The sequence below is a fragment of the Plectropomus leopardus genome, chromosome 13 (genome assembly GCF_026936395.1).
Source record: "Plectropomus leopardus strain MGB_pleo_1.0 chromosome 13, ASM2693639v1, whole genome shotgun sequence".
NCBI lineage: Eukaryota > Metazoa > Chordata > Actinopteri > Perciformes > Serranidae > Plectropomus > Plectropomus leopardus.
In genome coordinates, this window is record NC_142188.1 from 10922151 (window position 1) to 10946729 (window position 24579).

The window sequence follows — 24579 nt, forward strand, 5'->3', positions numbered from 1 at the left end:
ACATGTCATGAAAATGGTTTGAAACAACATATTAAAGCTTATATAGATGCCTCACGTTATACAAAGTGGAAATAATGGCTAAGAAAGGCTAAAAACTTCCAATTTAGCATGTCCAAAAATGGACAAAACGCCATAGTATAGTATGTCGAAAAAAGTCAGATTTTGACATGTCATGAAAATGGTTTGAAACAACATATTAAAGCTTATATAGATGCCTCATGTTATACAAAGTGGAAATAATGGCTAAGAAAGGCTAAAAACTTCCGAATTTAGCATGTCCAAAAATGGACAAAACGCCATAGTATAGTATGTCGAAAAAAGTCAGATTTTGACATGTCATGAAAATGGTTTGAAACAACATATTAAAGCTTATATAGATGCCTCATGTTATACAAAGTGGAAATAATGGCTAAGAAAGGCTAAAAACTTCCAATTTAGCATGTCCAAAAATGGACAAAAACGCCATAGTATAGTATGTCGAAAAAAGTCAGATTTTGACATGTTATGAAAATGGTTTGAAACAACATATTATAGCTTGTAGAAATGCCTTATGTTATACAAAGTGAAAACAGCGTCCAAAAAAGGCCCAAAACTTCATAATTTCACGTCTTAAAATGGACAAAAAGCATACATAGTATAGTATGTCGAAAAAAGTCAGATTTTGACATGTCATGAAAATGGTTTGAACAACATATTAAAGCTTATATAGATGCCTCATGTTATACAAAGTGGAAATAATGGCTAAGAAAGGCTAAAAACTTCCGAATTTAGCGTGTCCAAAAATGGACAAAACGCCATAGTATAGTATGTCGAAAAAAGTCAGATTTTGACATGTCATGAAAATGGTTTGAAACAACATATTAAAGCTTATATAGATGCCTCACGTTATACAAAGTGGAAATAATGGCTAAGAAAGGCTAAAAAACTTCCGAATTTAGCATGTCCAAAAAATGGACAAAACGCCATAGTATAGTATGTCGAAAAAAGTCAGATTTTGACATGTCATGAAAATGGTTTGAAACAACATATTAAAGCTTATATAGATGCCTCATGTTATACAAAGTGGAAATAATGGCTAAGAAAGGCTAAAAAACTTCAGAATTTAGCATGTCCAAAAAATGGACAAAAAACGCCATAGTATAGTATGTCGAAAAAGTCAGATTTTGACATGTCATGAAAATGGTTTGAAACAACATATTAAAGCTTATATAGATGCCTCATGTTATACAAAGTGGAAATAATGGCTAAGAAAGGCTAAAAACTTCCGAATTTAGCATGTCCAAAATGGACAAAAAGCATATAGTATAGTATGTCGAAAAAAGTCAGATTTTGACATGTTATGAAAATGGTTTGAAACAACATATTATAGCTTGTAGAAATGCCTTATGTTATACAAAGTGAAAACAGCGTCCAAAAAGGCCCAAAACTTCATAATTTCACATGTCTTAAAAATGGACAAAAACGCCATAGTATAGTATGTCGAAAAAAGTCAGATTTTGACATGTTATGAAAATGGTTTGAAACAACATATTATAGCTTGTAGAAATGCCTTATGTTATACAAAGTGAAAACAGCGTCCAAAAAAGGCCCAAAACTTCAGTAATTTCACATGTCTTAAAATGGACAAAAAGCATACATAGTATAGTATGTCGAAAAAAGTCAGATTTTGACATGTCATGAAAATGGTTTGAAACAACATATTAAAGCTTATATAGATGCCTCATGTTATACAAAGTGGAAATAATGGCTAAGAAAGGCTAAAAACTTCCGAATTTAGCATGTCCAAAAAATGGACAAAAACGCCATAGTATAGTATGTCGAAAAAAGTCAGATTTTGACATGTCATGAAAATAGTTTGAAACAACATATTAAAGCTTATATAGATGCCTCACGTTATACAAAGTGGAATAATGGCTAAGAAAGGCTAAAAAACTTCCGAATTTAGCATGTCCAAAAAATGGACAAAAACGCCATAGTATAGTATGTCGAAAAAAGTCAGATTTTGACATGTCATGAAAATGGTTTGAAACAACATATTAAAGCTTATATAGATGCCTCATGTTATACAAAGTGGAAATAATGGCTAAGAAAGGCTAAAAAAACTTCATAATTTAGCATGTCCAAAAAATGGACAAAAAGCATACATAGTATAGTATGTCGAAAAAGTCAGATTTTGACATGTCATGAAAATGGTTTGAAACAACATATTAAAAGCTTATATAGATGCCTCATGTTATACAAAGTGGAAATAATGGCTAAGAAAGGCTAAAAACTTCCAATTTAGCATGTCCAAAAATGGACAAAAACGCCATAGTATAGTATGTCGAAAAAAGTCAGATTTTGACATGTCATGAAAATGGTTTGAAACAACATATTAAAGCTTATATAGATGCCTCATGTTATACAAAGTGGAAATAATGGCTAAGAAAGGCTAAAAAACTTCCGAATTTAGCATGTCCAAAAAATGGACAAAAACGCCATAGTATAGTATGTCGAAAAAAGTCAGATTTTGACATGTCATGAAAATGGTTTGAAACAACATATTAAAGCTTATATAGATGCCTCATGTTATACAAAGTGGAAATAATGGCTAAGAAAGGCTAAAAAACTTCAGAATTTAGCATGTCCAAAAAATGGACAAAAAGCATCATAGTATAGTATGTCGAAAAAAGTCAGATTTTGACATGTCATGAAAATGGTTTGAAACAACATATTAAAGCTTATATAGATGCCTCACGTTATACAAAGTGGAAATAATGGCTAAGAAAGGCTAAAAAACTTCCGAATTTAGCATGTCCAAAAAATGGACAAAAAGCATATAGTATAGTATGTCGAAAAAAGTCAGATTTTGACATGTCATGAAAATGGTTTGAAACAACATATTAAAGCTTATATAGATGCCTCATGTTATACAAAGTGGAAATAATGGCTAAGAAAGGCTAAAAACTTCCAATTTAGCATGTCCAAAAAATGGACAAAAACGCCATAGTATAGTATGTCGAAAAAAGTCAGATTTTGACATGTCATGAAAATGGTTTGAAACAACATATTAAAGCTTATATAGATGCCTCATGTTATACAAAGTGGAAATAATGGCTAAGAAAGGCTAAAAACTTCCGAATTTAGCATGTCCAAAAATGGACAAAACGCCATAGTATAGTATGTCGAAAAAGTCAGATTTTGACATGTCATGAAAATGGTTTGAAACAACATATTAAAGCTTATATAGATGCCTCACGTTATACAAAGTGGAAATAATGGCTAAGAAAGGCTAAAAAACTTCCGAATTTAGCATGTCCAAAAAATGGACAAAAACGCCATAGTATGTCGAAAAAAGTCAGATTTTGACATGTCATGAAAATGGTTTGAAACAACATATTAAAGCTTATATAGATGCCTCACGTTATACAAAGTGGAAATAATGGCTAAGAAAGGCTAAAAAACTTCCGAATTTAGCATGTCCAAAAATGGACAAAAACGCCATAGTATAGTATGTCGAAAAAGTCAGATTTTGACATGTCATGAAAATGGTTTGAAACAACATATTAAAGCTTATATAGATGCCTCATGTTATACAAAGTGGAAATAATGGCTAAGAAAGGCTAAAAACTTCCAATTTAGCATGTCCAAAAAATGGACAAAAACGCCATAGTATAGTATGTCGAAAAAAGTCAGATTTTGACATGTCATGAAAATGGTTTGAAACAACATATTAAAGCTTATATAGATGCCTCATGTTATACAAAGTGGAAATAATGGCTAAGAAAGGCTAAAAAACTTCCGAATTTAGCATGTCCAAAAAATGGACAAAAACGCCATAGTATAGTATGTCGAAAAAGTCAGATTTTGACATGTCATGAAAATGGTTTGAAACAACATATTAAAGCTTATATAGATGCCTCACGTTATACAAAGTGGAAATAATGGCTAAGAAAGGCTAAAAAACTTCCAAATTTAGCATGTCCAAAAATGGACAAAAAGCATACATAGTATAGTATGTCGAAAAAAGTCAGATTTTGACATGTCATGAAAATGGTTTGAAACAACATATTAAAGCTTATATAGATGCCTCATGTTATACAAAGTGGAAATAATGGCTAAGAAAGGCTAAAAACTTCCAATTTAGCATGTCCAAAAATGGACAAAACGCCATAGTATAGTATGTCGAAAAAGTCAGATTTTGACATGTCATGAAAATGGTTTGAAACAACATATTAAAGCTTATATAGATGCCTCATGTTATACAAAGTGGAAATAATGGCTAAGAAAGGCTAAAAAACTTCCGAATTTAGCATGTCCAAAAAATGGACAAAAACGCCATAGTATAGTATGTCGAAAAAAGTCAGATTTTGACATGTTATGAAAATGGTTTGAAACAACATATTATAGCTTGTAGAAATGCCTTATGTTATACAAAGTGAAAACAGCGTCCAAAAAAGGCCCAAAACTTCATAATTTCACGTCTTAAAATGGACAAAACGCATACATAGTATAGTATGTCGAAAAAGTCAGATTTTGACATGTCATGAAAATGGTTTGAAACAACATATTAAAGCTTATATAGATGCCTCATGTTATACAAAGTGGAAATAATGGCTAAGAAAGGCTAAAAAACTTCCGAATTTAGCGTGTCCAAAAAATGGACAAAAACGCCATAGTATAGTATGTCGAAAAAAGTCAGATTTTGACATGTCATGAAAATGGTTTGAAACAACATATTAAAGCTTATATAGATGCCTCACGTTATACAAAGTGGAAATAATGGCTAAGAAAGGCTAAAAAACTTCCGAATTTAGCATGTCCAAAAATGGACAAAAAGCATACATAGTATAGTATGTCGAAAAAAGTCAGATTTTGACATGTCATGAAAATGGTTTGAAACAACATATTAAAGCTTATATAGATGCCTCATGTTATACAAAGTGGAAATAATGGCTAAGAAAGGCTAAAAAACTTCATAATTTAGCATGTCCAAAAAATGGACAAAAACGCCATAGTATAGTATGTCGAAAAAAGTCAGATTTTGACATGTCATGAAAATGGTTTGAAACAACATATTAAAGCTTATATAGATGCCTCATGTTATACAAAGTGGAAATAATGGCTAAGAAAGGCTAAAAAACTTCCGAATTTAGCATGTCCAAAAAATGGACAAAAACGCCATAGTATAGTATGTCGAAAAAAGTCAGATTTTGACATGTTATGAAAATGGTTTGAAACAACATATTATAGCTTGTAGAAATGCCTTATGTTATACAAAGTGAAAACAGCGTCCAAAAAAGGCCCAAAACTTCATAATTTCACATGTCTTAAAAATGGACAAAAACGCCATAGTATAGTATGTCGAAAAAAGTCAGATTTTGACATGTTATGAAAATGGTTTGAAACAACATATTATAGCTTGTAGAAATGCCTTATGTTATACAAAGTGAAAACAGCGTCCAAAAAAGGCCCAAAACTTCGTAATTTCACATGTCTTAAAATGGACAAAACGCCATAGTATAGTATGTCGAAAAAGTCAGATTTTGACATGTCATGAAAATGGTTTGAAACAACATATTAAAGCTTATATAGATGCCTCATGTTATACAAAGTGGAAATAATGGCTAAGAAAGGCTAAAAAACTTCCGAATTTAGCATGTCCAAAAAATGGACAAAAACGCCATAGTATAGTATGTCGAAAAAAGTCAGATTTTGACATGTCATGAAAATAGTTTGAAACAACATATTAAAGCTTATATAGATGCCTCACGTTATACAAAGTGGAAATAATGGCTAAGAAAGGCTAAAAAACTTCCGAATTTAGCATGTCCAAAAAATGGACAAAAAGCATACATAGTATAGTATGTCGAAAAAAGTCAGATTTTGACATGTCATGAAAATGGTTTGAAACAACATATTAAAGCTTATATAGATGCCTCATGTTATACAAAGTGGAAATAATGGCTAAGAAAGGCTAAAAAAACTTCATAATTTAGCATGTCCAAAAAATGGACAAAAACGCCATAGTATAGTATGTCGAAAAAAGTCAGATTTTGACATGTCATGAAAATGGTTTGAAACAACATATTAAAGCTTATATAGATGCCTCATGTTATACAAAGTGGAAATAATGGCTAAGAAAGGCTAAAAACTTCCGAATTTAGCATGTCCAAAAAATGGACAAAAACGCCATAGTATAGTATGTCGAAAAAAGTCAGATTTTGACATGTTATGAAAATGGTTTGAAACAACATATTATAGCTTGTAGAAATGCCTTATGTTATACAAAGTGAAAACAGCGTCCAAAAAAGGCCCAAAACTTCATAATTTCACATGTCTTAAAAATGGACAAAAACGCCATAGTATAGTATGTCGAAAAAAGTCAGATTTTGACATGTTATGAAAATGGTTTGAAACAACATATTATAGCTTGTAGAAATGCCTTATGTTATACAAAGTGAAAACAGCGTCCAAAAAAGGCCCAAAACTTCGTAATTTCACATGTCTTAAAAATGGACAAAAACGCCATAGTATAGTATGTCGAAAAAAGTCAGATTTTGACATGTCATGAAAATGGTTTGAAACAACATATTAAAGCTTATATAGATGCCTCATGTTATACAAAGTGGAAATAATGGCTAAGAAAGGCTAAAAAACTTCCGAATTTAGCATGTCCAAAAAATGGACAAAAACGCCATAGTATAGTATGTAAAGTAAGATTTTGACATGTCATGAAATTAGTTTGAAACAACATATTAAAGCTTATATAGATGCCTCACGTTATACAAAGTGGAAATAATGGCTAAGAAAGGCTAAAAACTTCCGAATTTAGCATGTCCAAAAATGGACAAAAACGCATATAGTATAGTATGTCGAAAAAAGTCAGATTTTGACATGTCATGAAAATGGTTTGAAACAACATATTAAAGCTTATATAGATGCCTCATGTTATACAAAGTGGAAATAATGGCTAAGAAAGGCTAAAAAACTTCCGAATTTAGCATGTCCAAAAAATGGACAAAAACGCCATAGTATAGTATGTCGAAAAAAGTCAGATTTTGACATGTCATGAAAATGGTTTGAAACAACATATTAAAGCTTATATAGATGCCTCATGTTATACAAAGTGGAAATAATGGCTAAGAAAGGCTAAAAAACTTCCGAATTTAGCATGTCCAAAAAATGGACAAAAAGCATACATAGTATAGTATGTCGAAAAAAGTCAGATTTTGACATGTCATGAAAATGGTTTGAAACAACATATTAAAGCTTATATAGATGCCTCACGTTATACAAAGTGGAAATAATGGCTAAGAAAGGCTAAAAAACTTCCGAATTTAGCATGTCCAAAAAATGGACAAAAACGCCATAGTATAGTGTAAAGAATCAGATTATGACATGTCATGAAAATGGTTTGAAACAACATATTAAAGCTTATATAGATGCCTCATGTTATACAAAGTGGAAATAATGGCTAAGAAAGGCTAAAAAACTTCATAATTTAGCATGTCCAAAAATGGACAAAACGCCATAGTATAGTATGTCGAAAAAAGTCAGATTTTGACATGTCATGAAAATGGTTTGAAACAACATATTAAAGCTTATATAGATGCCTCATGTTATACAAAGTGGAAATAATGGCTAAGAAAGGCTAAAAAACTTCCGAATTTAGCATGTCCAAAAAATGGACAAAAACGCCATAGTATAGTATGTCGAAAAAAGTCAGATTTTGACATGTCATGAAAATAGTTTGAAACAACATATTAAAGCTTATATAGATGCCTCACGTTATACAAAGTGGAAATAATGGCTAAGAAAGGCTAAAAAACTTCCGAATTTAGCATGTCCAAAAAATGGACAAAAACGCCATAGTATAGTATGTCGAAAAAAGTCAGATTTTGACATGTCATGAAAATGGTTTGAAACAACATATTAAAGCTTATATAGATGCCTCATGTTATACAAAGTGGAAATAATGGCTAAGAAAGGCTAAAAAACTTCCGAATTTAGCATGTCCAAAAAATGGACAAAAACGCCATAGTATGTCGAAAAAAGTCAGATTTTGACATGTCATGAAAATGGTTTGAAACAACATATTAAAGCTTATATAGATGCCTCATGTTATACAAAGTGGAAATAATGGCTAAGAAAGGCTAAAAAACTTCCGAATTTAGCATGTCCAAAAAATGGACAAAAACGCCATAGTATAGTATGTCGAAAAAAGTCAGATTTTGACATGTCATGAAAATGGTTTGAAACAACATATTAAAGCTTATATAGATGCCTCACGTTATACAAAGTGGAAATAATGGCTAAGAAAGGCTAAAAAACTTCCGAATTTAGCATGTCCAAAAAATGGACAAAAACGCCATAGTATAGTATGTCAAAAAAAGTCAGATTTTGACATGTCATGAAAATGGTTTGAAACAACATATTAAAGCTTATATAGATGCCTCACGTTATACAAAGTGGAAATAATGGACAAGAAAGGCTAAAAAACTTCCAAATTTAGCATGTCCAAAAAATGGACAAAAACGCCATAGTATAGTATGTCGAAAAAAGTCAGATTTTGACATGTCATGAAAATGGTTTGAAACAACATATTAAAGCTTATATAGATGCCTCGCGTTATACAAAGTGGAAATAATGGCTAAGAAAGGCTAAAAAACTTCTGAATTTAGCATGTCCAAAAAATGGACAAAAACGCCATAGTGTAGTATGTCGAAAAAAGTCAGATTTTGACATGTCATGAAAATAGTTTGAAACAACATATTAAAGCTTATATAGATGCCTCACGTTATACAAAGTGGAAATAATGGCTAAGAAAGGCTAAAAAACTTCCGAATTTAGCATGTCCAAAAAATGGACAAAAACGCCATAGTATAGTATGTCGAAAAAAGTCAGATTTTGACATGCTATGAAAATGGCTTAAAACAGCATATTATAGCTTATATAGATGCCTCATGTTATACAAAGTGGAAATAATGGCTAAGAAAGGCTAAAAAACTTCCGAATTTAGCATGTCCAAAAAATGGACAAAACGCCATAGTATAGTATGTCGAAAAAAGTCAGATTTTGACATGTCATGAAAATGGTTTGAAACAACATATTAAAGCTTATATAGATGCCTCATGTTATACAAAGTGGAAATAATGGCTAAGAAAGGCTAAAAAACTTCCGAATTTAGCATGTCCAAAAAATGGACAAAAACGCCATAGTATAGTATGTCGAAAAAAGTCAGATTTTGACATGTCATGAAAATGGTTTGAAACAACATATTAAAGCTTATATAGATGCCTCATGTTATACAAAGTGGAAATAATGGCTAAGAAAGGCTAAAAAACTTCCGAATTTAGCATGTCCAAAAAATGGACAAAAACGCCATAGTATAGTATGTCGAAAAAAGTCAGATTTTGACATGTTATGAAAATGGTTTGAAACAACATATTATAGCTTGTAGAAATGCCTTATGTTATACAAAGTGAAAACAGCGTCCAAAAAAGGCCCAAAACTTCATAATTTCACATGTCTTAAAAATGGACAAAAACGCCATAGTATAGTATGTCGAAAAAAGTCAGATTTTGACATGTCATGAAAATGGTTTGAAACAACATATTAAAGCTTATATAGATGCCTCATGTTATACAAAGTGGAAATAATGGCTAAGAAAGGCTAAAAAACTTCCGAATTTAGCATGTCCAAAAAATGGACAAAAACGCCATAGTATAGTATGTCGAAAAAGTCAGATTTTGACATGTCATGAAAATAGTTTGAATCAACATATTACAGCTTATATAGATGCCTCATGTTATACAAAGTGGAAATAATGGCAAAGAAAGGCTAAAAACTTCCGAATTTAGCATGTCCAAAAAATGGACAAAAACGCCATAGTATAGTATGTCGAAAAAAGTCAGATTTTGACATGTCATGAAAATGGTTTGAAACAACATATTAAAGCTTATATAGATGCCTCACGTTATACAAAGTGGAAATAATGGCTAAGAAAGGCTAAAAACTTCCGAATTTAGCATGTCCAAAAAATGGACAAAAACGCCATAGTATAGTATGTCGAAAAAAGTCAGATTTTGACATGTCATGAAAATGGTTTGAAACAACATATTAAAGCTTATATAGATGCCTCATGTTATACAAAGTGGAAATAATGGCTAAGAAAGGCTAAAAAACTTCCGAATTTAGCATGTCCAAAAAATGGACAAAAGCATACATAGTATAGTATGTCGAAAAAAGTCAGATTTTGACATGTCATGAAAATGGTTTGAAACAACATATTAAAGCTTATATAGATGCCTCATGTTATACAAAGTGGAAATAATGGCTAAGAAAGGCTAAAAAACTTCCGAATTTAGCATGTCCAAAAAATGGACAAAAACGCCATAGTATAGTATGTCGAAAAAAGTCAGATTTTGACATGTCATGAAAATGGTTTGAAACAACATATTAAAGCTTATATAGATGCCTCATGTTATACAAAGTGGAAATAATGGCTAAGAAAGGCTAAAAAACTTCCGAATTTAGCATGTCCAAAAAATGGACAAAAACGCCATAGTATAGTATGTCGAAAAAAGTCAGATTTTGACATGTCATGAAAATGGTTTGAAACAACATATTAAAGCTTATATAGATGCCTCATGTTATACAAAGTGGAAATAATGGCTAAGAAAGGCTAAAAAACTTCCGAATTTAGCATGTCCAAAAAATGGACAAAAACGCCATAGTATAGTATGTCGAAAAAAGTCAGATTTTGACATGTCATGAAAATGACTTAAAACAACATATTATAGCTTGTAGAGATGCCTTATGTTATACAAAGTGGAAACAGCGTCCAAAAAAGGCCCAAAACTTCATAATTTCACATGTCTTAAAAATGGACAAAAACGCCATAGTATAGTATGTCGAAAAAAGTCAGATTTTGACATGTCATGAAAATGGTTTGAAACAACATATTAAAGCTTATATAGATGTCTCATCTCATACAAAGTGGAAATAGTGTCCAAAAAAGTCCAAAAACGTAATAATTTTGCATTTCGAAAAAATGGACAAAAACGCCATAGTATAGTATGTCAAAAAAAAAAATTCAGATTTTGACATGTCACGAAAATGGTTCAAAACAACATATTATAGCTTATATAGATGTCTCGTGTCATACAAAGTGGAAATAATGGCTAAGAAAGGCCAAAAACCTTCCTAATTTAGCATGTCGAAAAAGTGGACAAAAACGCCATAGTATAGTATGTCGAACAAAGTCAAATTTTGACATATCATGAAAATGGCTTGAAACAACATATTAAAGCTTAAAGAGATGCCTCATGTTATACAAAGTGGAAATAGTGTCCAAAAAAGTCCAAAAACGTCCTAATTTAGCATGTCAAAAAAATGGCCAAAAACGCCATAGTATAGTATGTCGAAAAAAGTCAAATTTTGACATGTCATGAAAATGACTTAAAACAACATATTATAGCTTGTACAGATGCCTCACGTTATACAAAGTGGAAACAGCGTCCAAAAAAGGCCCAAAACTTCAGAATTTCACATGTCCAAAAAATGGACAAAAACGCCATACTATAGTATGTCGAAAAAAGTCAGATTTTGACATGTCATGAAAATGGCTTGAAACAACATATTAAAGCTTAAAGAGATGCCTCATGTTATACAAAGTGGAAATAGTGCCCAAAAAAGTCCAAAAACTTAATAATTTTGCATGTCGAAAAAATGGACAAAAACGCCATAGTATAGTATGTCGAAAAAAAGTCAGATTTTGACATGTCATGAAAATGGCTTGAAACAACATATTAAAGCTTATATAGATGCCTCATCTCATACAAAGTGGAAATAATGGCTAAGAAAGGCCAAAAACTTCCTAATTTAGCATGTCAAAAAAATGGCCAATAACACCATCGTATAGTATGTCGAAAAAAGTCAGATTTTGATATGTTGTGAAAATGGGTCAAAACAACGACCAACTATACCTTGTAGAAATGTGTGACATTAAACAAAGTGGACATAATATCCAAATAAGGCCCAAAACTTCATAATTTTGTACGTCATAAAAATGTACAATGTCTTGAAAAATGTAATGAAAATGGCTGAAATCGACCTATTATAGCTTTTAGAGATGCCTCATTTTAAACAAAGTGGAAAACAAGGCAAAAAAAGGCCATAATCTTCATAATTTAGCATGTTAGAAAAAATGGCCAAAAATGATATATCATAGTATAGGAATCTCAAATATTGATATCGAAAAAATGATTGAAAACTGCATTTTAAAGCTTGTAGAGACACCTCATAGTATAGCATGTCAAAAAAAAGAACAAAAATGTCATTATACATGTTTACGAAAGGTAGATCATTATTTTCAGGTGTTTAAACACCAACGAAAAAGTGCTTTTTTTAAAATTATACTTCAGGTTTCGCCAATAAATTCCCCTTACACATAAGACCTTAAGAAAACGGCAAATATTTGTTTTAATTATTCATCAAAGAAACAAACAAAAAAGTAACATTAGTCTCGATTTAGACTTTATTCAAAATGTTGATAAACTTGATACTCTTGATCAATAAGGCGTGAAATAACCAATACTGTAATGATAACAAAAAAAAGATCCGCTGAAACAGATAAACTCAAGATAAAACTGACACATTCAGTGTGACAGAGATGCTCGCTGACTTTAAGGAAGTATTGCATTTCGGAAGTCTCGTTAATTGATCCGAAGGTGATGGGTCTTTCAGCAACAGCAATAAGCCTCATAAGTTTTTTGTTAAGTTTTCGTACCGAGTAGTTTTGTTTCCAAGAACTCCTCACTAGCAGCTAATCATTTAGTGGTTTTGGTCCTGAAGACAGAGAAGCCTTTAGTGCTGGTAGAGTTGAATTTGGTCCCTTAGCCAGAAGCCTTAATGCACCTTTTTGATAACCGGTATCACAAATATTCGTGTTGCAGGTTGTCAAATGTAGTGGAATGTTTAAATGTAGAGTCAACCTCAATAACCTTTTCATTAACCACTGTGTCTGTGGACAACAAACTGCAGCTTCAAACTCAAATACAATATTTTAAGGGGAACGTACAGCACCAGTGCATTATATTATTTACAGATAACCCTTAATTCATTTAAAAAAAAAGGGAAAAAAACAGGTAAATTCAGTGATATCTTGGCTTGTAAACTGCGCCTTTACCAGCTCGGTGATTAGTAAGGCCTTTACAGTGTTGATTTGACAGTCAGTGGTCACAAAATACAGAACATGGGATACTTCACATTCTAAATCATAAGATGCTGCAGTGATATACACATCAGGGATCACAATTATATTTACACCATTTGGGAATTCATATCGGTATATCTGGAATTCATACGTAAGTGAGCCCTTGTTTTGCCCTTCAAACGTGGGGCACAATGAACTTCTCAATAACAGACTTAAATTGGGGGAAGTACAATTAGTCAACAGAGGAGCGGATTTGTTTCAGTCTTTAGACAGAGGGCCCGGGAGTGACCACAGGACTATAATAGTATTCATCCACCATACTATCGTGCTTACAGAGGTCCGAAGAAAAAACAGTAAAACAAATTAAGACAACAAACCGTTTGTTAATCCCGAGAGACCCATTCAACTGGCTGTTACAGTATGATAATAAAACTGTCTTCACTCTCTTTAGCCGAAATCTGTCCAAAATGTCCCAAGACATTCTGGAGCTTGATGAGATGGAAACCTGGCTGAAACCGTCACATAAAACATGTACAAATTAAAAATAAGCAAAACTATAAAACATGACTCAACTAAACAGATCAAACTTAGTGCAATTAGGTATATGAAACTAATAATGGCAATGGGGTAAAATCCACGATGCAGATGAACGATGTCAGGGAGAGAAAAAGAATTTCAGGGCTACAATGCCTTCTTACCAATACATTTTCAAAACTTTTAGATCGTTTTTTCCAAAATATTTGACTGCATTTCAATAACTTTAAGTAGTTTAAAATAGGTAAGCCTATATAGCGACCATGCAGCGCGATAATGAGGCTCTTCCTCCAGTGTGCTATGCCCTCAGCATGGCTTTATGGTGAAAGTGTTGCATGGATTATGGAATGCCTTTGTGTTCACACATACAGTGGACACATGCGGTAATGTTTGGTTGTCTGGATGCTTTGTCACTTAAACGAGACTAACCAGAGAAGCTTCCCCAATGCAGACATCAAACATTTTGGTGCAGAGTCTACACACAGCGTGGCTGGGGTCCGCCTCTCTTTTTAGCCATGTATTATAAATTTGTTGTTTGAAAATCGTACACTTTTGGAGATAAGAAAACTGGTACCGATTGCCAACATCACTCGCTTGTTGGACCTTGCAGCCACCAACTGGCTGTATAGAAGGGCTGCACAATATATATATATTTTTTTGTCATTATCGTGATGTCAACTTGAGTGCTAAACACACTGCAAAAGCCTGGGATATTGCACTCAGGGTTTTTTTGAGTTAGTTAAAAGATAGGATCAGTCAAAAACTAAACTTTTAACTTCTACATTTTTTTTTGATGGTTAAAATGTAACAATTATTCTTTTTTACTGTTGTCTTTTGTGTTCGGTTTAATTTTGGAAATAATTTCCCTTAATTATTATTTAAGTAATTAACTTATTAATTCAACAAGAAATTTGTTGTATTCAGGCAGTATATTAATCGCCATGTACACGTGGCGGGGGGGGTTTGCGTGTCCCTGTGATCCTGGGAGCTGTGTTGTCGGGAACGTTAGCTCCTGGTAGGGTTATCCAAGGCAAAGAGGTCCCAGGGGAGGGGCCAGACTAAAAGCGATTCACAAAGACCCTGATGACACGGCCGGCTCGAGATGAGCGTACCTCGGCCGGTACGGAGGACACCACCCGCAGGATTGGAAATCAGGGCCGGGTGCATTGTGTGCCGGGCAGCAGGCAGGAGCGGGGCCCCGGGTGTGCTGACCCTTGGCTTCGTAGACTCGCTCTGGGGACGTGGAACGTCACCTTTCAGGCAGGGAGGGTGATACTAGTGAGGTTTCAACGGTTGTACAGCACAGCACTAGATTTTATATGAATAATACAAGAAACATTAAGACATGTTCAGGATTTTTCTGCTTTTAACTGTTTTTTTCTTAAATAGCAAAATCAATGTCAATTCATGACTTTTCCAAAACATTCTGTAAATTACACACCACTTCCAGGTCTGGAAAACTGTTTTTTTTAATGTCATAACATTTTTTTAGGAATCTCATGATCATGGGAACTCGTCATTTGTTTATCAAATTGTGCTCACATGATAATACTTTCATTAAAACTTAAGTACCTCAGAAGGCACAGGGTATGGCTGGTTTACAGTATGTATTACAGTACAGTCTGGTTACAGTATTGCCATTTTGTGCACTCAGTGTTCTAAACTAAATTATCCCGTGTGGTCACTCCCGGGCTGTGTTGTAATCCTTGCACGACTTAAATCTAAAATTATGCTGTGTCATTACAGTTCAAGCCAATCAGCTGTCATCGGGGGGATTAGAATATAAATTCATTAATTTGGGGCAGGTTTTCCTGACATGAACATTCATGACTGAAGTGTTCCCCCTCTCTGCTTCAGTGTGCTGAGTACAGGAAATATTAACCCAAAAAAGTTTCTATAAATACTTAGAAAAATCCATATTAGCAACATGTGACCACAATGGCCTTTTAAAAATGTATCCAACTTTTATGTGAAAAGATTTCATGTTTGCTTTGTAGGACTTCCAGTGTTTTTCTACCTGCATCTCTAAAATCTTCAGGGCATTCTGGGAGGAAACATAACTTGCATCCCTGCTGCGATCCAGTATGTAACCTTTCCCCAGAACACGAACGGTACTGCAGCATTGCTGACTTTTAAAACAGTCATAAAACAGCATATACGCAATACAAAACAACCGCCAGCATTAGGCTGATAATGGGATAAAAAGAGATATTTACAAACGAGGCATAACGATTTTTTTGTTCAACATCTTAAGGGTACACGCATGCATGATTCTCAAGTCAAAAAAAAAAACTATAAGCGCGATCGCACAACTTTGAAACTGACATGGAATGTATGTCCTGCTGGTTGCTAAGGTAAGGTCAAGTCTCTTCATATTAAATTACCTATAAAAATATATATATAAATAAAAAGGTGAGGGTATTGTGTTGCAAAAGCTGCAGCAGCGGTCAACGTTGAGCTGCACCGACAGAACGAGAAAGGAAGAAGATAACAAAAAAGACAGAGAGAGATGAGCGAACAAAGGCGGCAGTCGAGCACCGAGGGATCAGAGGAAGAGCTGCTGATCCAGAATGTTCTGCTCAAAATTCAGAACCGTGTGTGTTCTAGAATGAGACAAGGCAGTGTGTAAGCATTAGACTTTTTCCAACGTGTTCTGCCTAGTCCCGCTCGATGGTGCTTAGCTAGTACTCATCACCTCATCGCATCCTTGTGATTGTATGCTAAACTCGCAGTGAGCGATTTTATTACAAGGATTTCCCTCCTGAAGACAAGACTTTTTTTCCATTCCTTGCTTGCAGGTACTGGTCCTGCTTCATAAGGTGCCTCAATTCTTCATATGCACATAAAAGTGCACAGGGCCTGTTAGAAAACTCCTAACAACAGTGATTTTTAAACAGAGAGGGACTCTGCTGACAGACGGGCGAGCTCAGCCAAGAGAATGCACCTATGTCCACTCTGCTTTTTTCTTGCTTTTTTTGCACAGTAAGAAGCCTCATCTACAGGTCAGCAGACTGTACAGTTTTTCTGTCCTTGTTCTTTGTTAGACTGACACCTCAACTTGGAGTGAAGGACCTGGACGAGAACCACTAAATGCAGGGCTCACACTAACTTCAAAAGAAATTTAGATTATTTCCTCCAAAAGTTATGATCAACAGGCCTTTAATATAGAAAACCTACATATAATCTTATTTTTTTTCCAGTGACCTCACATTTCTTTCTTTGTAGGCTGCTTGTTTCCCTTTGAGAGTATGATCATCTGTTCACAAAGTTGACAATGGTGAATAATTAGCCACCTGTTCATTTCTATTCAGTGATGGCGCAAATTAAACATTTGATTCAGATGACAAAGCAAAATCACATTTTCACATTGTGTTGAGTTTAACTTTGGTGGGTTTTACCCTCAAAGTTGCAGCCTCGACCAATGAACTGATTGCTGCTGTGTTTAAGCAGTCGATATTCCATGATATTGGCCATGGAAAATAAAACTGCCCCCGTTGGGAAATGCTGCCCGACTGGCAGTGAATCAAAAGACATGGAACATAAGAAAATGGAAAATGTACCAATAATATCATATCTCTCAATATTAATTAGCTAGCTAGTGTTAGCTAGTTTGCTAGCTAACACTAGCTAGACTTTTTTGCTAGCTAACATTAGCTAGCAATCTAGCTTTCTGTGTACATTACATCCAGCACTACCCCCATTCTTTATTCCCTAAAGTGTGATTGTGCGATAATAAGATTACGTCTTGTTTGGCACTAACACCAAATTACCATGTCCTGATTAGCTACCGTTTGTGATCAATAACAAGACTTAAATAAAGTCTGATTTCTAACAATTGTTTAGCACAAAATACTGCCTCATTTCTATTTCACATGTTGATTGCTCCCTGGGAAACTAATGATAATGATATATTCCTACTGTCCAGTTTGATTAAATCTGTTATTTGGTATTAAATGACATGCTTTTCTTATGATATAACATAAAAAATGGCCTATATTTCAACTGATGTGGGGCAGTAAAGGATCTGGATAAATGATAAGGGGGCAATGGCCTAAAAAAAGTCCAGAACCACTGTCTTATACAGTTCCCTAACCCTCTGTTTTTCTTAATTTCGATTTAAGATGACACAGATTTTTAGCTATTTGTACCAAAAAAGCCAGCTTTTACAGCAAGGCAAATGTACACAATCAAACCTTAAGAGGAAAACTGGCTTCCACTACAGCGTCCACTCACACGGATGTGTCACGGTAATGAGTACGAGCCAATCACAGCGCAGCAGGGCGGAACCAGGTGGAACATGGGGAAAAAAGATAACGCAGTGTGTAAGACGAGGGTGCACGCTCTAAAACCGCTGTGACACGGATGTCTTTGAGAAGTCTCAGACTTGACTACGCTCTAGAACACTGACACTATGTTCTAGAACTAAGACAAAGCTGGGTTCTATGTTATAGAACTTTTAAAAAAATGGAAGAAAAAAAGGCAGCCTGGTTCTAAACCCTCCAGGAGTTTTAGGCCAAAAAATTCTGTCTGTATGTTCTGAAACACTCTAGATTGTATCGGATGAGCTACGACCACAGCAGATCACTTTTCAAGGCTCCTAAGAAAGGAACTCTTTCTCCAGCTCGAAGACGGAGGGCCGTCCCGGGGAGCTCTGAATGCGGCAGAGCGGCACAGTGCAGTCTCGTTTCTGGCCCTCTGTGTCCAAGTCCAGCAGGGAGCAGCCCTCTGAGGACAGCACCACACTTAGGTTTTGTGCCGTCTTCTCTCCAGAGTAATGGCCCAGGGAGTAGCTCTTGTTGCGTCCTCGCAGCAAGGCCCAGGCGTGCGGTTTGGCCCGGAATGACACTGGCCGCGGTCTGGAGAAGGGCTCCCCGCCAGAGGGCTTCTCTGACGCCCCATCCTTCTCTTTCTCCTGCTTCTTCTGTGTGACTGGAGGAGGCAGAGTGGGTGGGCCATTGGCTGGAAACAGACAGTGAAGATACACACACACACATAGGGTTACTGCAAATATTTAATTACACACAACGCAATTCCAAGAAATTTCAAAACAAACTTTCAATGACTCTTAAGCTTCTGTTTTTTTGCTGCATTCGCAATCCTTTCACTAACATCTTTAGCACTAGGCAAATTGGTTTGATTTTTAGCATTTGTTTTTTTACTTTCAATTTTTTGCTCATCTTCAGGTAATTTTTTTTTGCACTTTTTACTTATTTCTTGCTTGTAATTTCGGTTCAAATGAGTTGCTCATTGCCTTCTTACTATTTTGAAAGAAATCAAGCCAATTTTCTCTGGTTTCAAAAGGGTAATAATTTAATGACTTTTTCAAAACTTGAAATGTTTTTCACATATTCCATTACTTTAACAGGCTTGGAAAGCATGATTGTAAAATTCCAGGACTTTTCCAGGTTTTCCATGATCATGGGGACCATGTACACATGCTTACCTCCCTTGCCCCCTGTTTCATGTTACTCACTATTGTGGTTGGTAGTGTATTTCTTTCTGCGTAGACGTGTTCCTGTGTTGTGGTTGCTCTGCTCTGGTGGCTGGCTTTGGGTTTGCACTGGCGTCTGTGTGTTCGCTGCAGTCCTGTTACTCTGGCCTTCTGTAGGAGCTGCTGGGCCGGGTCGTGAAGACTCTGTGTGATGATTGGCAGCCACGAGCTCAGCCTTCCCCGGGCTAGACTGTGACACCTCTGCCTCCGACTGTAAGAGGCACTTGGTGGAGTTGCACTCCATGATGGCAGACATGGAGATGAGATTGACAGGCTGGGTGGCGGTGTGGTTTGACGACGCCTCGTCTTTGCGGGGGCGACCACTTGGTGGTGAGGTGCTGCGACGGAACCGGGTCGCACGCTGAAACAGGCCCTCCTTCTTTTTCTTCTCTTTCTCCTCACGCTGGGGCTCACAATCTTCTCCAGAGTTTTTTAGAGCCTCCCTGATGTCATAACCGAGAACAACTGAAGCCAGCAGCGAGCCGCAGCCGTACAGCACGGAGTCTGTCTTACGGCGAGCTGACGTCCGCTTCAGGCTGTTAGTGGGGGTGAGCTGTGGGGTGGTGGAGGTGGACGAGGTGGATGTGGTGGTGTAAGGGTCATCTGGGGTCTCTGGCGGGCCACCTTGACCCGCTGCCCCGACCCCAGCATCTCCTGACCCACAATGCCCAGCAGGGCTCTGAGGCTGCTGCTCGTCCCTCCACAGAGGTAGATCGATGTACACCTGGTTGGGGAACTTGAGCTGCTTTGGCTTGGAGTTGCTGTCCAGACATTCCTGGGGGAATGCCTCATCTTTACCGGCCCCTGCTGAAAACGTACAAGTGAAGTCAGACAAATGAAACACTCGCCAAACAGGCGAAGGGCACACGTGTCCATGTGCACAGGTTTATTGTAGGGATGGCAATGAGTACTTGAGTACTCAGGTAATCAATATGGAGTATTCCAAGTATTCATTCAACGTATAGAGAAATTACCACCCAACCTCCCTCACGTGAACACAAACTGGTTCCTGTCCGATGTTGAACTGACAGCGTGGAGAGCGGCCCCACAGATATCATGTGTAACACAAAGTTTGCTGGTTTTTTTTTTCATGTTAACTTTGAATTTATTCTTGATTAGGCTGACTGAGGCCTTGTTGTTCAATAAATTAATTTCAAATTGCACTTGTTTTGCACTGTTGGCCAATTCACATTTCTATTTTTATGTTAGACTTTTTCGTGAGTACTCAAATATGTAAATTACCTGGAAAGCCTCTGCCTAGTATACTGCATGCATTGCATCAATCTGTATGTGTTTCATGTGGCACATGTTCAGGCTGTGAAAACAAAAACTTCTCTGGGACAATAAAACTATCACTGTTTAAGAAAACCTAATCGTTGTTTTTTGTAATTATGTAGACAGAGCACCTGCAACATGACAACAAATAAAATGTGTTTGAAAGGAGCAACAAAAAGGACATTAAACCCATACTTCTTGTCGTTCTTTGTATTAACTTAATTTTGTGTCCTTTTTATGTTTTATATTGCTTGTTTTTTTGTTTTTGTTCTATGTTGTCCGTCTGTAGCTTATGTTGCTGCCTGTCTTGGCCAGGACACTCTTGAAAGAGAGATTTTTAATCTGAAGAGGTTTTTCTGGTTAAAAATAAAAATAAAAAACTTTTTAAAAAATCTTACAAGTAAGCAAGCAGTCAAAAAACTAAGATTTCCTGTTCATCAAAAGGACAGTTATTAGTCACTTTAGACAAAATGTCAACGGGAAAATCAGAGTAAAATCCAACAATAATTACTAATATATTAAACAAATACAAAAGTCTTCATGTATATTCAAACTGAAAAATGCACAGCATCACACTGGACTTTCAGCTCACCCTGTTCAGCAAACAGGGCAGCGAGGGGGACAGACTTCTGGGACTTGACCAGACTGGTGGACCAGGGGTTACTGCCGTCTGACAGAGGACGCACTCTGAAAAGAAAGAGATGCCACAGACAGGAAAACATTAAAGAGAAAATATTTTAATGCTTAGTATAAAGTGTATAGTACTTTTGTAGGCACTTTGACCTAATGTTTGAATATTGCTGTAATATTAATAGAAAATGGGTTGAAAATAACATCAGCAATTGAGGATGTGGTTATGTTATTTAAGATCAGGAACCGGAGGTCCCCACCCTGATATTGTGACAGACAAAATACTGGCCTGCTTTTTTTCTATGAATGTGTATGTATTTGTGCGTGTGTATACACTCTACCTCTCGGCAGCAGCAGGCCTTTCTTTGCTCTGGACTGAACTGGGGCCCCAGGTTCTTCCTTTCTTCTTGATTCCCTTTTTAACATCATCGAACTCCTCTGGCCTGAAGAGGGTGCTGCGGCCCCATGTTCGGTTGCTCTCATCTTGAGTAACTGCAACACAGAGACAATATAAGTTAACCACAGACTCAAACAATTGTAAGAACGTTTTGTTAGAAAAACCACAGCCCTGACAGAGAATCAGATGTAGACATGTTAGTTATTAAAAAAGGCATTATGCAATCTGTAAAATCCCAGGAGGCATCTTTCTCTAGAAATGTTCTTTAGTGTCTCTCCAACTGTCAAAGAGCACTTAAAAAGTCTAAATAACCACATACCTCATGAGTGTGTGATATAAGCCTTTAATTGTTTTAATAACTGCATTTGATTTGCGAAGATTTATAGTGCCTGTTTAACTTTTTTAAAACCAAAAAAAAAAATCACCAATGTTTATTTATTTCTGAAAATGTCAAATTAAGAAGCCATAAAGCAAAGACCAAACCCAAAAAGCTGTTTTAAAAAAAAAGGTTCTTATAACCATGGGTTAGTATTTGTGAAGTTATGAGGGAGGATCAACCGAAGATGTTAGGGCGACAGACTGGGGCCAAAACTCCTAAAACTAGGAAAATGTGTTGAACTGCACTATCATGTTTTTTTTAAATCTCAGATTATTTAATTCAAACATATATGGACAGCAGACTGGCCCGAGTCTGTGGCAGAACACCTCATCATTGTCATTAGAGTACCTGTAAAACAATTTCAAGCAGCAGCAAACACCAGAGTCTTGTTACAATCCACACTTCAGGAAAAAACCTTGTCAATCAGCACAAAAGTCCCCTCTGATGGGAAGCTGTAAGGCGTCAAACCCATTCAGCTGTCAGTTAGCCAAACATCGCAAACCCAAGCCAAACCCACGTTAAATGTGGGTAGCCAATAGCTTGCCTTTCCTCCTGAGCCCATATGAGGCCGTGTGCTCGCTGGTCAGATCAACATCCTGTTGGTAAACATACAAACTGTCCCTCCGCATGTTGGACGTCACTGAGGAGGAAAACATACATGTTACCTCTGACTAACAAGAGGGTAATGACACAAGCGTTAGCTCTATGATACTAATAAGCTAAGTTGTTAAATGTGCTGTGAATCAGGATGTTAAATGCATTAAGTCCCATAAGGCAAAGATACTGTGATTGTAATTTTAGAATTTTGCGGTGCTAGGAAAATTAGAATTGTATTTGATTTCAAAACAGAGCACTACAAGGTGATTATAAAACAATTATCAATGCATTTGAATTTTATTTCAATACATGATTTTTCTTGCTACTTTTAAAACATAACACATTTGCAATTATCCATAATTATCCTGCATGTGTGCAAAATATCCTGAAAATGTACAATAATATCATGACTATGTGCAATATGTCCATCATACTTATTCTGCTTTAATACCCCATTTTTAGACTTATTTATTGTGTTTATATTTATATATATAGTCTTTAATGTTTGTGCCTGTCTGTGAAGTTCTGTATACTGTATGTACCACTGGAGACAACAAGTCTGTTTTACAGCTGAGCAATGACAATGAAGGCATTTAATTGAATTGAACAAAATAAACAGATGAATTTACTTCCATTTCCGTAAACACAACATGTTTATGTCCTTTATGTTTCAATATCCACTTGGTTCAGCCTTAAGGATTGTAAAGCTTAGTCCTCCAAAATTGCTGCAGGTAATAATGTCTAAAACTGGGTTTTAAATGTTTCTACAATGAAACATATTTCAAGAGAGAATCACAATGCATCTAAAAACAGATTTATTTCCCCCCCACCCCCTGGGTATATGTAGGGCATGAGCATATATGTACATTATGTGTGCATGTTCACACTTATATTGCATGTATCCATTTGTTTTTTGAGTTTTGAGACTTTTCTTAGATTTGCAGGCTGTGGGAACAAAATCTCTCCTGGTACAATCTGAAATTCTGACTACTTTTTTTGACATTATTTATGTCATTTATTATTTATTTATTTATTTGACATTGACATTTCTCTACATGAAGTCAATCCATAGTGAAAAAAATAATTATAATCAAGTGAATATCCCATGTTTCGGGCATATCTGTATGTGTCTGTATGCAATACATAGTGGTTGTGAAATTAGCCTCTTAAACAATTAACACCATCTATCTGATCTAGTTACTCAAAGCAGGACAAAGCCAGTTGGATCCATATAAAATAGACCATTTTGCAAAATAGAGAATCATCTCTATCAAGGCTAATGACAACAAATACATCTGCACCCGCTGTCTGAATACCAGCAACTACCATAAACGCTCAAGAGGAATGCGTTCCAGTTATTGCAAGGGCATTGGTGCGCGACTAACAACATCATCAAACTGTTCAAACAACTGGCTGACTGCTTATGGCTCTGGAGCTTTTGTTCACACGGCTCTGGTCACTACGACGCTGCTCTCATGTTCCCATGAAAGTCTCAGAGAGCTGATTTTTCCTCAGATTTGTATCTTTAAAATATGCAGATTTGACTTAACCCAGGCCAAGAAATACAACACACAACCACAAGAATACTGAAACAATGCAACACAACCAGACCTCACACTGATGACAACTTTAATCTGAAAAAACTGAACTTACGCTGAATGGCTCGTAGCCGAGGGATGAGTGTGGGACTGCTGGGAGGAGAAGAGCTGGTGCTATGAAGGCTTCGCCTTTTGTCCATAGAAGGTGACGCCTGCACGGTGATCTTATGTTGGAAATCTGCAAAATGCAACATTCACATGAAGACAGGCACAATCTCAGAATAGTTACAGTTAGAGATATCACACACCCACATCTTCAGCCAAATGCAAAACAACGGCACACAAACACAAAACACTTTTGTGCAAACTGATGATGATTTGACTCAACAAATCTTTGAATCTTCTGGTGTACAAATGACAAAACAACATGATTGTTTCATTTTGATGTGTTATTTATGTTTTGTTGATGTGATTTTTCATGTTTTGTCAGATTTTTTTTAATGTTGTATAAATGTCAGGAAATTGTTTGAATTGGTAGCA

General features: G+C 35.7%; 1 protein-coding gene across 3 annotated transcripts in view; it reads right to left on the bottom strand.

Annotated features, from left to right (window-relative positions):
• Nucleotides 1-12497: 12497 nt before the first annotated feature.
• The window catches only part of map3k21 (mitogen-activated protein kinase kinase kinase 21), a 32922-nt gene continuing 20840 nt past the window's right edge, over nt 12498-24579 (bottom strand). Inside the window, exons 6-11 of one of the 3 annotated variants that reach the window (XM_088086767.1) lie at nt 24155-24277; nt 22449-22544; nt 21470-21620; nt 21091-21185; nt 19206-20027; nt 12498-18691 (exon numbers count right to left, since the gene is read on the bottom strand). In XM_088086767.1, coding sequence (XP_087942893.1) covers nt 18330-18691; nt 19206-20027; nt 21091-21185; nt 21470-21620; nt 22449-22544; nt 24155-24277 — 1649 coding nt within the window. In that variant the 3' untranslated portion in view covers nt 12498-18329. Of the gene's footprint in view, nt 18692-19205; nt 20031-21090; nt 21186-21469; nt 21621-22448; nt 22545-24154; nt 24278-24579 lie in introns of all 3 variants that reach the window. The other 2 variants (XM_088086766.1, XM_042501790.2) reach the window with 2 other exon arrangements.